Here is a 14,290-nt window from a genome sequence, read left to right as displayed (position 1 = left end):
TCCAGACAGGTTTGACATGTTGAACATGGTAATGAACGCTTAGTCTTCCCCGTCCCTGGAACAGTGGTGTTACAGCACTTTATAAGAACACACTATTAAAATCAGTTGAAAATATCTTAACTCATTAGAAAGATATAAATAAGGAAAACATCTAACAAAATGTAAAACACAGACCGGGCGTGGTAGGGTATATATTCATCTCTCACAAAAAGAATTTACAAAGTACAGATCCGAGATTCGTCACATTTACAAATGTAATGACACCTAGTTTATATATAAGATCGGAGCAGATCGTGATTTCGGTCATGTTAAAAGAAATGAGAAGATGTGATATAGTAGTCAATTAGATAACTCATTACCTGAGACCGACTTACATAGCAGTTTACAATTATATGTATACGTAACTGTATGGCCTTCAAAAATGAGCAACATCCTACTACATAGTCAGATATTAAGGGCCCAAAAATGATAAAAGTAAAACAATTCAAACGAGAAAAGTAACGGTCGGATAAATGTATAAAACTATGAACGAAAAACAAATGATATACAGCAACAAACAAAAACCAGTTAATTAATGCTCTTGACTTGGGACAGGCACATACAGAATGATAATTTGCTAAACTAGAATGAAATTGCAAAATCCCCCCTAACCTTGGACAGTACACCTGTCACATACTAATAACACTCTATAAAATCATTTGAAAAGGTCTTAACTCAATAAAAAAACAGACAAACATCTAGCAAATACATGCTGTTTTGCCCTGGAAATAATAGCAAATATTCTTTTTTGCCTGCTCTGATTAAAATATCTTAATTCAAACCGACAAAATAGTTAATTTCTACAGAAATTGCTTTTTTACCGGCACCTCAATACAGTGAAATTGTTATTTTGTCGGTTCTTTGTAAAGAATGATATTGAATATTCACTTTTTCAAAAGTACAATGAAAATGTGCACTGTCAACTTGAAAGAAAAAAAATACTGATATACCAACAGTTAAATAAGAAAACAACTTACAATATTTGAGAAACTTATATTCGTTTCAAAAATATTTATCAGTCAAACTGTAAATTAATATTAAGAATTTATTACAAGCAAAACAAAAACAAAAACAAATTTTAAGTATCCATTTGATGTAATAAAATCATATCAAAATACTTATTTGAAATTATTTCTAAAATCAGTCAGTTTAATGTCAGATTCTTATAACACAAATCTTTGGTCTACTGAATGCTACATCGACAATGACGTCGACATTTTGAAGCTATATCTGGAAAAGTTCCATGTCAAAGAATATGATATGACAACTTTATCTATAAAATGTGTTAAGAAGAATATTTATTTTTTGTAAGATGAAATTTAAATATATGGTACTGAATATTTTTTAGAAAGTAGTGAAACGTTCATGCTGTTTTGATTATTCATATCATTATGTGAGCAGTCTAATTTTTTTACATTTTTATTGCTGGCTGTTCTGTTCAAACATGTTCAAAAATGGCTTATTTTTATTTAATTCAAACTTAAAAAAAGTTATATTTTTTTATATTTTTTACTAAAATCATGGTAGACGGATTGACCTCTTAGAGGTCACTTATGCATTGTTTCTCAAATTTAAACGTAAAATAAATGTTAAGTTCTTAGACTTTAATCTAGGATCACATTTTAGTGTTCTGTTAATCTCAAGGGATTCATCCTTTGTAACTTATGGTTAGTCAATATGGCTGTGAATAAGTAATGTTGGTAAGGTAAATCGTGTGATTTATCTGTGGTTAAACTGCTCTCTCTCTGAATACTTATGCATCTTTTGCTCTTTCACAGTTCAAGAAAATAACAGGATAGATAGCTTCCAAAACATAAAGTTCAGTAGCCAGGCGAAAAAAAAAATATATGCAAAGCACATCGTTCAGCAAGACATTATTATATAATTCCCTTTTTATACTTTCCGAATCATCATTGTAGATTTTTTCAATGATTTAGATTTCCATGTACGGTATATTATTCCTGCATTGCAACTTGGTCCAGAAGTGTATTTTCCATTCAAACTAGCTCCTCCTCCACTCCAGCAATAAGTAAACCACCACGCACCTTTAAACAGTTTGTAATCAGCACAATTACCGGAGTGTGTATCATGATCTCTGTCATATGTTGAAAAGTAAGAATCGTTGTATTCTGTCATACCATCACCTGAAAATTTAAACAAATATTATACTCTTGTCTTATAATTTAACTAAATTCATGTTGTTTGTAAGCATGGTAAGAAATCTAGTTTCTAGTAAAAGATGCATTTTCTCTGTGATTTTCCAATACAATAAAAAAATAACTTAATTTCTCGTCCACACATTTATTTACTTCGAATCGAATTCAAATTGCGTTCGGACACTTTTCTTTTTTTATTATTCGAATCGAATTCGCACTAGAAATGCGTTTTCGTTTAAACCAATATGTTGAAATGTAATAACCGTTGTATCTGTCATACCATTACATTAAATTATAAAAAAAAGATACTATCTTCCTACAATTTCGAAGAATCTAAATTCAAGCTGTTTGTAAGAAATGTGGTTTTACGAAAACAGTGCATTCTTTTTAATTACGTTCATTCATATGTTTTGGATTCATATGTTGTGTGACTCATTTTTACTGAACTATAGTACACATTTTTGTTTAGGGGCAAGCTGAAGCCCGCGACTCCAGATATGGGATTTTCTAGCTGTGTTGAAGACACATATGAGGCCTACGGCTGGTTTCTGTCCTTTAGTCGAGTTAGTGGCACCTTGACACTTTCTCCATTTCCATTATTAATTGTATTCTGTTTGTGATTGTCAGCACCAGAATGGAAGAATGTAAAAGTATCTAAAAGATTTATTTTTCGTTGCAAATTTATTTGAAAAAAAAAACATTTAGTCTACATCTGTCAGTCATCTTACTAATATAATGCTTTGGTATAGAAATATAACAAAGCTTGTTACAATAAAATTCTAAACATCTGTGACTATAGGGGACAGTGAAGCTTTCTGATTGGATTCTAGACTGTAAAGAAAGTATTGCCTCCGTTATTTGATAAAATTGAGAATGGAAATGGGGAATGTGCCAACCAAAGAGACAACAACCCGACCATAGAAAAAAACAACAGCAGAAGGTCACCAACAGGTCTTCACTGTAGCGAAAAATTCCCGCACCCGGAGGCGTCCTTCCGCTGGCCCCTAAACAAATATATACTAGTTCAGTGATAATGAACGCCATACTAATTTCCAAATTGTACACAAGAAACTAAAATTAAAATAATACAAGACTAACAAAGGCCAGAGGCTCCTGACTTGGGACAGGCGCAAAAATGCGGCGGGGTTAAACATGTTTGTGAGATCTCAACCCTCCCCCTTTACCTCTAGCCAATGTAGAAAAGTAAACGCATAACAATACGCACATTAAAATTCAGTTCAAGAGAAGTTCAAGTCTGATGTCAGAAGATGTAAGCAGAGAAAATAAACAAAATGACAATAATACATAAATAACAACAGACTACTAGCAGTAAACTGACATGCCAGCTCCAGACTTCAATTAAACTGACTGAAAGATTATGATTTCATCATATGAACATCAGGCATCAGTCCGTTATTTGAACCTATATTTTCAATTTCTTATAAATATTTTAAGAAACCACGTTCAAACTTAAACAAGTGTAGCTGTTTTATTTTACTCCAACTCCTGTCCTGTCTTTTTGAAGTTTCATCTTTAGCTCTTCCTCCCCCTAAACATCAAATGGTAAATCAGTATATTCAAATTAACCTGTGTACGTCGTTTTATTTACCGCCGTTTTGTCCCTGGTTAGGGTCGTATTTTAAATTCATCATTGTATCAACACCGATATAAATGAATAACTAAATGTATTACCTGCATCGCCTGAATAGCCACTTATATGAAGTCTGTACTTGTCCGACGCGCCGTCAATTTTGAAATTCTTAAAATTAGCATATCTTTTATTTCCGTTCCAATCTTCTATGTTTATTCTTAACTCGTGTGTTCCAACTGATGTCAGTAACGCAATGTTCCTGTTACCTGTTTAGTTAAAAAAATTATTATGCAAATTAAAGCTACATGTAGTATACAATACACATAATGACTGTAACGACGTTGCGCACGATATTGGTGTCACTTTGGAAATATGGGTTAGAAGGCGGGTTATTCCAATTCAAACTCTTATCCTATATAATAAACAGCCATGTTATGCATATCATTTGAAAGGAAATAAACCATAGAAATCAATAACATAGATGATTTTGTGCTTTGTCTATTTTTTTACGAAAAGCTTTGCTCATTTCGATGCCTATAACGTTATTTCAAGGGTGTCCCGCTGTTACAATTTTGTTTTATGAGCGTCTTTGAAATCCCAGTGCGGATTCATTAGTAAGTAGAATGGTTAAAAATTTTACAACTGTATTGTATACATTAAACGTTAAATGAAGTAATATACGTTTTTAACTGTAAAAGAAGGAAGATCGCCAGAAGAGTTTAAATAAAAAAGAGAAAAAATATCCCAATTAGCTGCTCAACTCGTAAAAAAACTTTCTGTCTTCATTTTCATAAGATATAACGGACAAAAATAGATTTTAATAATATCAGAAAAATTATACATGTCCCGAAGAAGCTGTCTGAAGTCATCATTATGTAACTGCGGTCTTATATTAAAAGCATCGTCATTTTCCCCGTGTCCAATAATATGTCCCGATGGACAAAATAACACAAAGAATAATTCAGAGGCTTTTTATCAAACGAAATTCTACTATAATATCAATTTGTTATCACCTGTTAACTGATATAAATGGAAAATACATTTAATTTCCTTTAAAATGATATGATATGTACTTTTTTTTTAGTTGCAGGTAGACAATCCGAAACGACTAAGATGTCCAATGACATGTCCCCGTAACCGTAATTTGACGTTCGCGTTATAATAACGTTAAATTGTAAACGACTTTTCTTGCATATTTGGAATAACATAATTTCATGAAATGGTCTAATCTATATAAAATAAAATTCTCGTTTAATATGCATTTAAATATACATCTGCATAGTTTCAAGGATATAAGATGTCGAAATATTTAACTCGGATACTTCATAAAGACAAGGCCCCGGAGCTATAACAAAGAGATAATGACCACACTCCCACTTTACAAAAACAAGATACATTAAAAAAGAAAATGCGATCAAAAGTGAGATCTTCTTAATTATCCTTCTCATCCAGAGAGTATCTGTAATTCCTAGCGTTGCTTTTAAAAGATTCGAAGCTACACACATGAATGAAAATTGTCAAAAAATCTTATGAGAAAAAGTACTCCTTAGTCGTGAACATTTCAGTAAAACGTGCAGTCATTTTTTTTTTGTCGCATCGACTCATTTAACAATGAGTTTTATCAGAGAAATACTCGTATGTCATAAACATTTCGGTATAGCTAACGATCATTTGTGAGTAGAACAATTCATAGTCATCTACCTAGCAATTTGTATATGAAAAATAAGGTTATTACATTTAGAAGTAGTGTGGCAGAATGAAGTTTATTTTCTTGAATCTCAAACAGAGTTGCCTGTGACATAGGCATGTGATGAAACTAGTATATTGAAATTGAAACTTTTCTTTTACCATAATTTGAGAAAGAACGAAAGAGAGAGAGAGAGAGAGATAGAGTAGTTGTCCGACATAGATGATTGATGGCACAGAAACATGTATCAGCTAGCTTCAATGTATTAATTTACAGACACTCCCAACTCATTCGAGAAAAAATCAACCAATCAATCTGCTGTGTGCAAATTAAAAAAAAATATATGTTATGTAGATCTTTGTTATTTTCGCAGAACGCAACAAAACATAGCTTGAATATTGATTTTTACATCGCGATGACCTTGAGGACACTCCGATGTATTGTTGCCATTTAAATATGACTTTCATTTTCAACTGGTAACCAATCCTATAAATACGCGGATATCATAGAGTGTAAAATAACATTTCATATCGCTTGTTTTAAATTCATTTCTTCAATGAATACCCATAAGAAAAGAAATTAGTAATACGAACATATTTTGTCGTTAGAAATATTTATATGCATTAAAATCTATGGACGCGTACAGAAAAATTGTGTTACCGCATGCGGAAGAATATCACAAGAAAGTTTTGTGGGAAAATATGAATGTCTACTCAAATCCAATCTATTGTAAAAATCGAATTGTTATAGAATAGTATCCACCACGCACTTGTACTGCACTTTTATTAGAATCGTAGAATAGAATGATATACAATTGGATGAGTTTAGTTTAGTTTATTAGAGAAAACTCAGCCGCAGAAGACTGCGTAACAGGAGCATATTTATATACACAATATTAATTACAACATAGTTCATAATACAAACAGAATACATTTTTAAATTATACATCTTCAGAAATAAGTTTGTGTTTATTACAGTTTTAAATTAGACAAGCATCTTTTCTACCTTTTGAATAAAAATTGACAGCTTAGACAGCACATTACTATTACTATATTTAAGCATGCCAAGTACTTTTTTTTCATTTGGATATTTTAAATAATATGGAAGTATGAACTTCCCCCTTAAATCCTTAACTTCACAGTTGGTACATTTACATATATAGTGGTATACATCTCCAAGACCAGCTTTACAGAGTGGACAAATCCTATCATTTCGTGGTACATTTCTCCATCTTCCTGTTTCGATGGGAAACTTTGTATTACATACCCTTAATTTACATATGTTTACTCTATGCCCCCGTCTTAATTTTAACAGATATGTTTCCAAGCAAAACTCTTCTTTAAAGTGTAGATAAAACTCCCCCCTTGATGAATTATTTATATCTGAGAACCATTTTTGAATAAACTGGTCCTGGAGACGCTGCCTTACATTAATTTTAATATAATTATAATCAACTTGCTCCGGAAAATTATATAGTTCACAAAAGCCACAATCATTGAACACAGATTTTACATAGTTAAACCACTTAAAATTACTACCTTCATGCTCATGCATGTACCAAAGTAACTTATAAAGTTTACCCGATAGTTTTTTATCATTTGTTGCTAGCTTGTGCCAAAAACATACCATTTTTAACTTGATCTGCAGTTCAAGTGGAAATCTTCCAAGTTCCCCATATACCATAAAATTTGGCGTAGATGATCGCACACCCAAACTGCGCTTACAAAACTGTAGATGTAACTTTTCAGTATTATTTTTATTTTCAAACCCCCATATTTCCGAGGAATAGGTCAAAATAGGAACCACCAACGCATCAAATAATTTTAGCTGTAGATCAATCGGAAGTGAGATATTTTGTATCTTCTTGTAAAGAGCATAAAGTGCTTTTTGAGCTTGGTCTACCAATTTTTTACGAGCTTGAAAGAAATTTCCGTTGTAATTAAACAGCAGACCAAGATAAACATATGAATCTTTAATTTCAATAATTTCATTACATAGTTTAAAAGTAACATTCTTATTATACTTTCTCTTTGAAAAAATTACAATCTTTGTTTTTGTAACATTAACAGTGAGTTTCCACTCAAAACAATATTGCTCAAAAACATCCAGAGCTTTTTGTAACCCTTCTGCCGACTCCGCAAAAATAATTGTGTCATCAGCGTACAGAAGAATAAATAACTTGATGTACAAATCAAGATTCTCTGTAAATTTTCCATTAATAAATTTTAGACCATCCACAGCGTTTTCATCCAGATATTCCTCCAAGTCATTAAGGTATAAGGCAAAGAGAAAAGGTGACATTTTTTCTCCCTGTCTTACACCTACCTCACACGGGAAAAAATCTGTTTTCAGTTCTCCATTTTTAACACAAGACTTAATATCTGTATACATGCTCAATATAACTTTAAACATTTTCCCACCAATATTATATTTTAATAGTTTTTGCCATAGTCCCACCCTCCACACTGTGTCAAACGCTTTTCTAAAATCTACAAAAGCGCAAAATAATTTCTTTCCCGAACTTAAATATAGTGAAATTAGAGCATGCATGATAAACATACTATCTTGGACAGAATACCCCTTACGAAAACCACCCTGGGCATCAGTTATAATCCCGATCTCGTCTGACAGAGCATTAAGTCTTGAATTAAGTATAGAGGTGAACACCTTTCCTAAATTCGATGTAAGACAAATAGCTCGGTAATTATCCAAATTATTTGGATCCCCCTTGTTTTTAAATAACGGCTTAATGATACCAATAAGCCATGAATTTGGAACGATTCCAGAATCAAACACTAAATTGAATAACTTAGTGTAAATAGGCAAAAATTGATTCACCGTGCTTTTTATATATTCGTTGACAATCTCATCTTCCCCTGGGGCTTTCCCATTACATAACTTTTTAACAGCTGACAGTATTTCGTCCTCTGTAATTTCCTGATCTATAATTTCAATAAAACCCTGATTTTTTATACTATTAGCTAAATCCTCAAAATCAATATCATCATCTGGAACATCGCTTTTATTTAATGACTTAAAATACTCATATAATTGATCAATAGTAATTTGAGTATCTTTATCAGACCCCCCTCTATCAAATCTTTTCAAGATTTTCCAAAATTTACCAGAATCTTTTTTCGAAAGTTTACGCATGTCAGATTCTAGTGCATGTTGAAAACTCTCGAAACTTTTATTCATTTCGGTTCTATAAACTTTCCCGGACTTTTTCATCTCATCTCGGTTCTCTTTATTCTTATTTAAACTGTAACGGTTTTTCGCTTTATGGAAACCCTTTCGCTTATCTCTGCATTGTTTATTAAACCAAAGTTGGTTAGAAGTACCAGATGGATAGAATCTTCCCTTTGGTTTAAACACACGATTAGCGATACTTTTAAAAAGATCACATATTTTGTCAACAGCTGTGTTGATTCGTTCTTTTGGATCAGTACTACTGTCCTCTGACAAAAGCAGTGATATCTCATCAAATTTAGTAACGTCACTAACGAGTGTCTCAATAAACCGGTTTTCCTTGTCTGGGACCCATCGTGCATGACCACGCTGACTACTACAATTATCATCGGAATGTGTAGTAAAAATGTTCACTGAAGCATGAAAACAAAAACAAAGACCACAATGAACGTCAGAAAAAAGTGGGTTGAATTCGAGAACATTGAATTCTTTTATCAATGGAAATACACTGGAGGACAGTAATAAATAATCAATAAGAGATACACTATTACATGTAGTTAAACCTATCATATGATCATTACCTGGTAACCTACTGTTACCAATATACAAATTGTTACGTTTACAAAAATCTATAAGTTTGTACCCATAGTTATTAGGCACACTGCTATCTTCTGAACATCGCTTTAAAGATACATTGCTGTCACATAAATTTTGATAATCGTACAAATATGACACAAAACTGTCATCTTCAAAATCATCCAGTATATCAAAAAGACTGTCATCAGGGATGACAACATCATCTAACAATTTGGTTTTGGCATTCAAATCACCAACAATTAGAGGTTGACCATTATACTTATTAACAAGTTCTATCATTTCAATTTCAACCTCTGTGAACGCCTCATTGCTTGTATACTTAGTATTTTCAGGTGGAAGATACATACATCCCATTAACAAGTTTTTATCAAAATCAACTAACCCCTTTTCTAATACTACCCACTGTACGAATTCAGAATTAGATTTTGGAAATTTCAAAAAATTTTCTAAATTACTTTTAAAACAAATAATTATACCACCCGACTTCTTTTTAAATTTTGTTCTATGCTTAGCAAAATACTTATACCCATCAGGCATCCCTAGAATGTCAAATTCATCAGTCTTTGATTCCAAAAATATAAGTATATCATACATCAGCATCAGTTCCTGAAATTCAGGAGACTTAAGCTTCGATCTCAACCCACATACATTTAGGCAAATACATTTCAGAGTATGATTTGAAAAACAATTATTTTCAGTGCTCAACAGATCACTCCTGCTACGGAGTCCATCCTAGATACTTTTATGATGTTTACCTTGCTTTTCAGTAGATGAAGGGGTAGTATTTGAACTCAGATTGCGTTTTCGCAGAGCTGGTGTGTGAACAATTGCCTCAACGACATGAGTATTACCAAAAAATGAGGACAATTCAACAATATATTTATCTACCCCTTTATCACTGATATGTACTCCGCTAGGATCATTGATGTCATAAAGTGGCCTCACAGCATTACCATTTTGACAAAATATATTAAAAGTGTCAATCAAAGATACAGAACTATCCTTTTTACATAATTTAGCAAGAAAATTGTTTACAGATTGTGTTGTGTCATTCAATTTTAGTATGCTCTGTCCTTTGCCTTTACGAGGAATGATAGTGCAGAGACCTATTTTTGCACTTGGAAATCTTGATTTTACACAGTTAACAGCACTCGTAGCGTTTACATTCACTTCATCTGGGTCACTTCTATTACGAGTGATATCATTTGTCCCAAGACAAATGACCACCTTTTCGACACTTGCATCTGTGTCATCCATGACGGACAGAGCATGGTTAAGAAGCTCATCTATATTCTCGAAGGAGGCACCAGATACAGACGCATTTATAACATCAGGGCTGAAATTTCCCAACCGTTTACCATTTGATGCTCCAAGTATTAAAGTTTTTGATTTTGGAATCACATATGTGTCTTCTATACCTGTATCACACGGTGTAATGGATTCGTCAAAGCTTTGTGACTGACCACGTCTCCCTTCGATGATTTCATCCGCGTATTCTCCCATTTCTCGCCTTGTCTTGTCATCCTGATATTTTTCACAGTCCCGCTTTATATGCCCCGCTAACAAACAATAATTGCATACAACCTCCTCCAGACAGTCTTTAGATATATGTCCAGGCTGATGACAATTATAGCATTTACGAAGTTGTTGGGGTTTATCTCTACATTTGAACGAGGGGTGATCAGTTCCATTACAGAATTTACAGGATGTTCTATTATTATCGGCAAATAGTCTGATTTCATGTTTACCAAATGATATCTTATTAGGAAGTATAGGTACACAGTTTTTAAGCTGTAAATATCTAGTACCATTCTCAATACTGGTGTCTTTAATGAAAATTATACATACATGTAACTGCTATACACAAATATTAATATAATATAAAAGAACAAACCAGAGTACGTTCGAGTATACAGATTTGATTCACCACAATATAATAGATATTACAGCAGCGAGGTTGAATTCCCTGTCATTTATGCATCATCCGCGCACGAACTTGTCTCAGAAGAAAAAATATTTCTCTGTACATAAACCTCAGTTACAGATATAGAAAGATGATTTTTTTTCTGAGACAAGTGCTTGTGGTGACCATCCACAAGAACTTGCGGTCATCCGATGTTCAGTACTTCAGTACTTTGATTGTACTTGTAAAACAATGTAAAAGCGAAACCAAAAAGATTGATACCGCAAACATAAAAATAATCGGTTTGGAAACGGCTTCATAAACAAATGTCAAAGAAGATTTACTGTAAACCGATACTCAGTTACATGTTGAAAATGGAAGCGCTGAACCAAAAATACTCTATAGTATAACAAAGTGCATGAAATGCATTCCTGGTCCACAGTTGTTTGCTTGAGAAAACACTGATCCATGTGAACATGTACATATATCAGTTTATTAAAAATACACATCTAGTCAAATACAATAACTGTATCATTCAGGATTCGGCTTCGGATTTCGACCTGCTGGTAGTCTGTGAGGTAGGTATTGGTCTGTGTAAGAGTTTCCGTACTTTGCCAAATTCTATAATTTCAAACATTATAAAAAAGTATTGATCGCCGACCCTTTTGTGAAGCTTGGGTTTGTTAAAAAAAAAATCTGATGAAAGGGTAGCTCGTAAAATATGTTTCCAAAAGCAAAAACAAAACAATACAGATTCACCGTTCTCATTTTCATAATAAAGTAAGAAGATGCGACCGTATGATTGTCAACAAGACAAATTCCATCAAAGAGGGAGCGAAATTACCAAATTACAACATACATATATAAACGTGTAATTGGAGAAAAGAGACAGAAGCAAGAAACGAAATATATACAATTTTACTAGCCAAGATATGAGACGTTTTCTAACAGAGAGAACATTGCTTAATTTTAAGAAATATAAGAAACTGGTAATACACAAACAGTAAAAAAGAGAAGAAAATAAGACATCTAAGGTTATAAGCAAAAACAGCCAATGTGATATGATGAGGAGGTTAGCCTCAGATTTTTTTTCACTCATAGTAACAAACTGAGTTTTAAAGTTTTAAAACATTTCGAAGATAAAAAAAACGCCGAAAAAATATAAACTAGAGGCTCTAAAGAGCCTGTGTCGCTCACCTTGGTCTATGTGAATATTAAACAAAGGAAGCAGATGGATTCATGACAAAATTGTGTTTTGGTGATGGTGATGTGTTTTTACATCTTACTTTACTGAACATTCTTGCTGCTTACAATTAGCTCTATCTATAATGAACTTGGTCCAGTAGTTTCAGTAGAAAAATGTTAGTAAAAATGAAAATTGTTAAAAATTGACTAAAGAGGACAATAACTCCTTAGGGGGTCAATTGACCATTTCAGTCATGTTGACTTATTTGTAAATCTTACTTTGCTGAACATTATTGCTGTTTACAGTTTATCTCTATCTATAATAATATTCAAGATAATAACCATAAACTGCAAAATTTCTTTAAAATTACCAATTCAGGGGCAGCAACCCAACAACAGGTTGTCCGATTCATCTGAAAATTTCAGGGCAGATAGATTTTGACCTGATAAACAATTTTACCTCCAGTCAGATTTGCTCTAAATGCTTTGGGTTTTGAGTTATAAGCCAAAAACTGCATTTTACCCCTATGTTCTATTTTTAGCCATGGCGGCTATCTTGGTTCGTTGACCGGGTCACCGGACACATTTTTTAAACTAGATACACCAAATATGATTATGGCCAAGTTTGGATTAGTTTGGCCCTGTAGTTTCAGAGAAAAAGATTACTAAGATTTACGAAAAGATGGTTAAAAATTGACTATAAAGGGCAATAACTCCTAAAGGGGTCAACTGACAATTTAGATCATGTTGACTTATTTGTAAATCTTACTTTGCTGAACATTAATGCTGTGTACAGTTTATCTCTATCTATAATAAAATTCAAGATAATAACCAAAAACAGTAAAATTTCCTTAAAATTACCAATTCAGGGGCAGCAACCCAACACATATTGTCCGATTCATCTGAAAATTTCAGGGCAGATAGATCTTGACCTGATAATTTTTTTTACCCCATGTCAGATTTGCTCTTAATGCTTTGGTTTTTGAGTTACAAGCCAAAAACTGCATTTTACCCCTATGTTCTATTTTTTAGCCATGGCGGCCATCTTGGTTGGATGGCCGGGTCACCGGACACATTTTTTAAACTAGATACCCCAAAGATGATTGTGGCCAATATTGGATTAATTTGGCCCAGTAGTTTCAGAGCAGAAGATTTTTGTAAAGGATTACCAAGATTTACGAAAAATGGTTAAAAATTGACTATAAAGGGCAATAACTCTTAAAGGGGTCAACTGACTATTTCGGTCATCAGACTTATTTGTAAATCTTACTTTGCTAAACATTATTGCTGTTTACAGTTTATCTCTATCTATAATAATATTCAAGATAATAACAAAAAACAGTAAAATTTCCTTAAAATTACCAATTCAGGGGCAGCAACCCAACAACGGGTTGTCCAATTCATCTGAAATTTTGCTCTAAATGCTTTGGTTTTTGAGTTATAAGCCAAAAACTGCATTTTACCCCTATGTTCTATTTTTAGCCATGGCGGCCATCTTGGTTCGTTGACCGGGTCACCGGACACATTTTTTAAACCAGATACCCCAATGATAATTGTGGCCAAGTTTGGTTTAATTTTGCCCAGTAGTTTCAGAGGAGAAGATTTTTGTAAAAGTTAACGCCGGACGACGGACGACGACGGACGACGGACGCCAAGTGATGAGAAAAGCTCACTTGGCCCTTTGGGCCAGGTGAGCTAAAGACAGACTTATTCGTTCATTTTTTTACATAAATTGCTGTACTGTTATACCACTGTCCTAGGTTAGGGGGGGGGGGGGGGGGGGGGGGGGGGTGATCCCGCTAACATGTTTAACCCCGCCACATTCTGTACATTTTTTGTACATACATTAGGACGTTAGTTTTCTCGTCTGAATTCTTTTACATTGTCATTTCGGGGCCATTTGTAGCAGACTATGCGGTATTGGCTTTGCTCATTGTCGAAGG

At 33.3% G+C, this 14,290-nt stretch overlaps 1 protein-coding gene across 1 annotated transcript in view; it reads right to left on the bottom strand.

Annotated features, from left to right (window-relative positions):
* Positions 1-1,280: 1,280 nt before the first annotated feature.
* The window catches only part of LOC143057435 (fibrinogen-like protein 1), a 39,670-nt gene continuing 26,660 nt past the window's right edge, over positions 1,281-14,290 (bottom strand). The window contains exons 4-5 of the mRNA XM_076230740.1: positions 3,888-4,052; positions 1,281-2,183 (exon numbers count right to left, since the gene is read on the bottom strand). Of these exons, the coding sequence (XP_076086855.1) occupies positions 1,933-2,183; positions 3,888-4,052 (416 nt within the window). The 3' untranslated portion in view covers positions 1,281-1,932. The remainder of the gene's footprint in view (positions 2,184-3,887; positions 4,053-14,290) is intronic.

Source organism: Mytilus galloprovincialis, chromosome 13, assembly GCF_965363235.1.
Source record: "Mytilus galloprovincialis chromosome 13, xbMytGall1.hap1.1, whole genome shotgun sequence".
Classification (NCBI taxonomy): Eukaryota; Metazoa; Mollusca; class Bivalvia; order Mytilida; family Mytilidae; genus Mytilus; species Mytilus galloprovincialis.
Note: the sequence above shows the minus strand (reverse complement) of the source record. Positions and strands in the feature narration are given on the sequence as shown.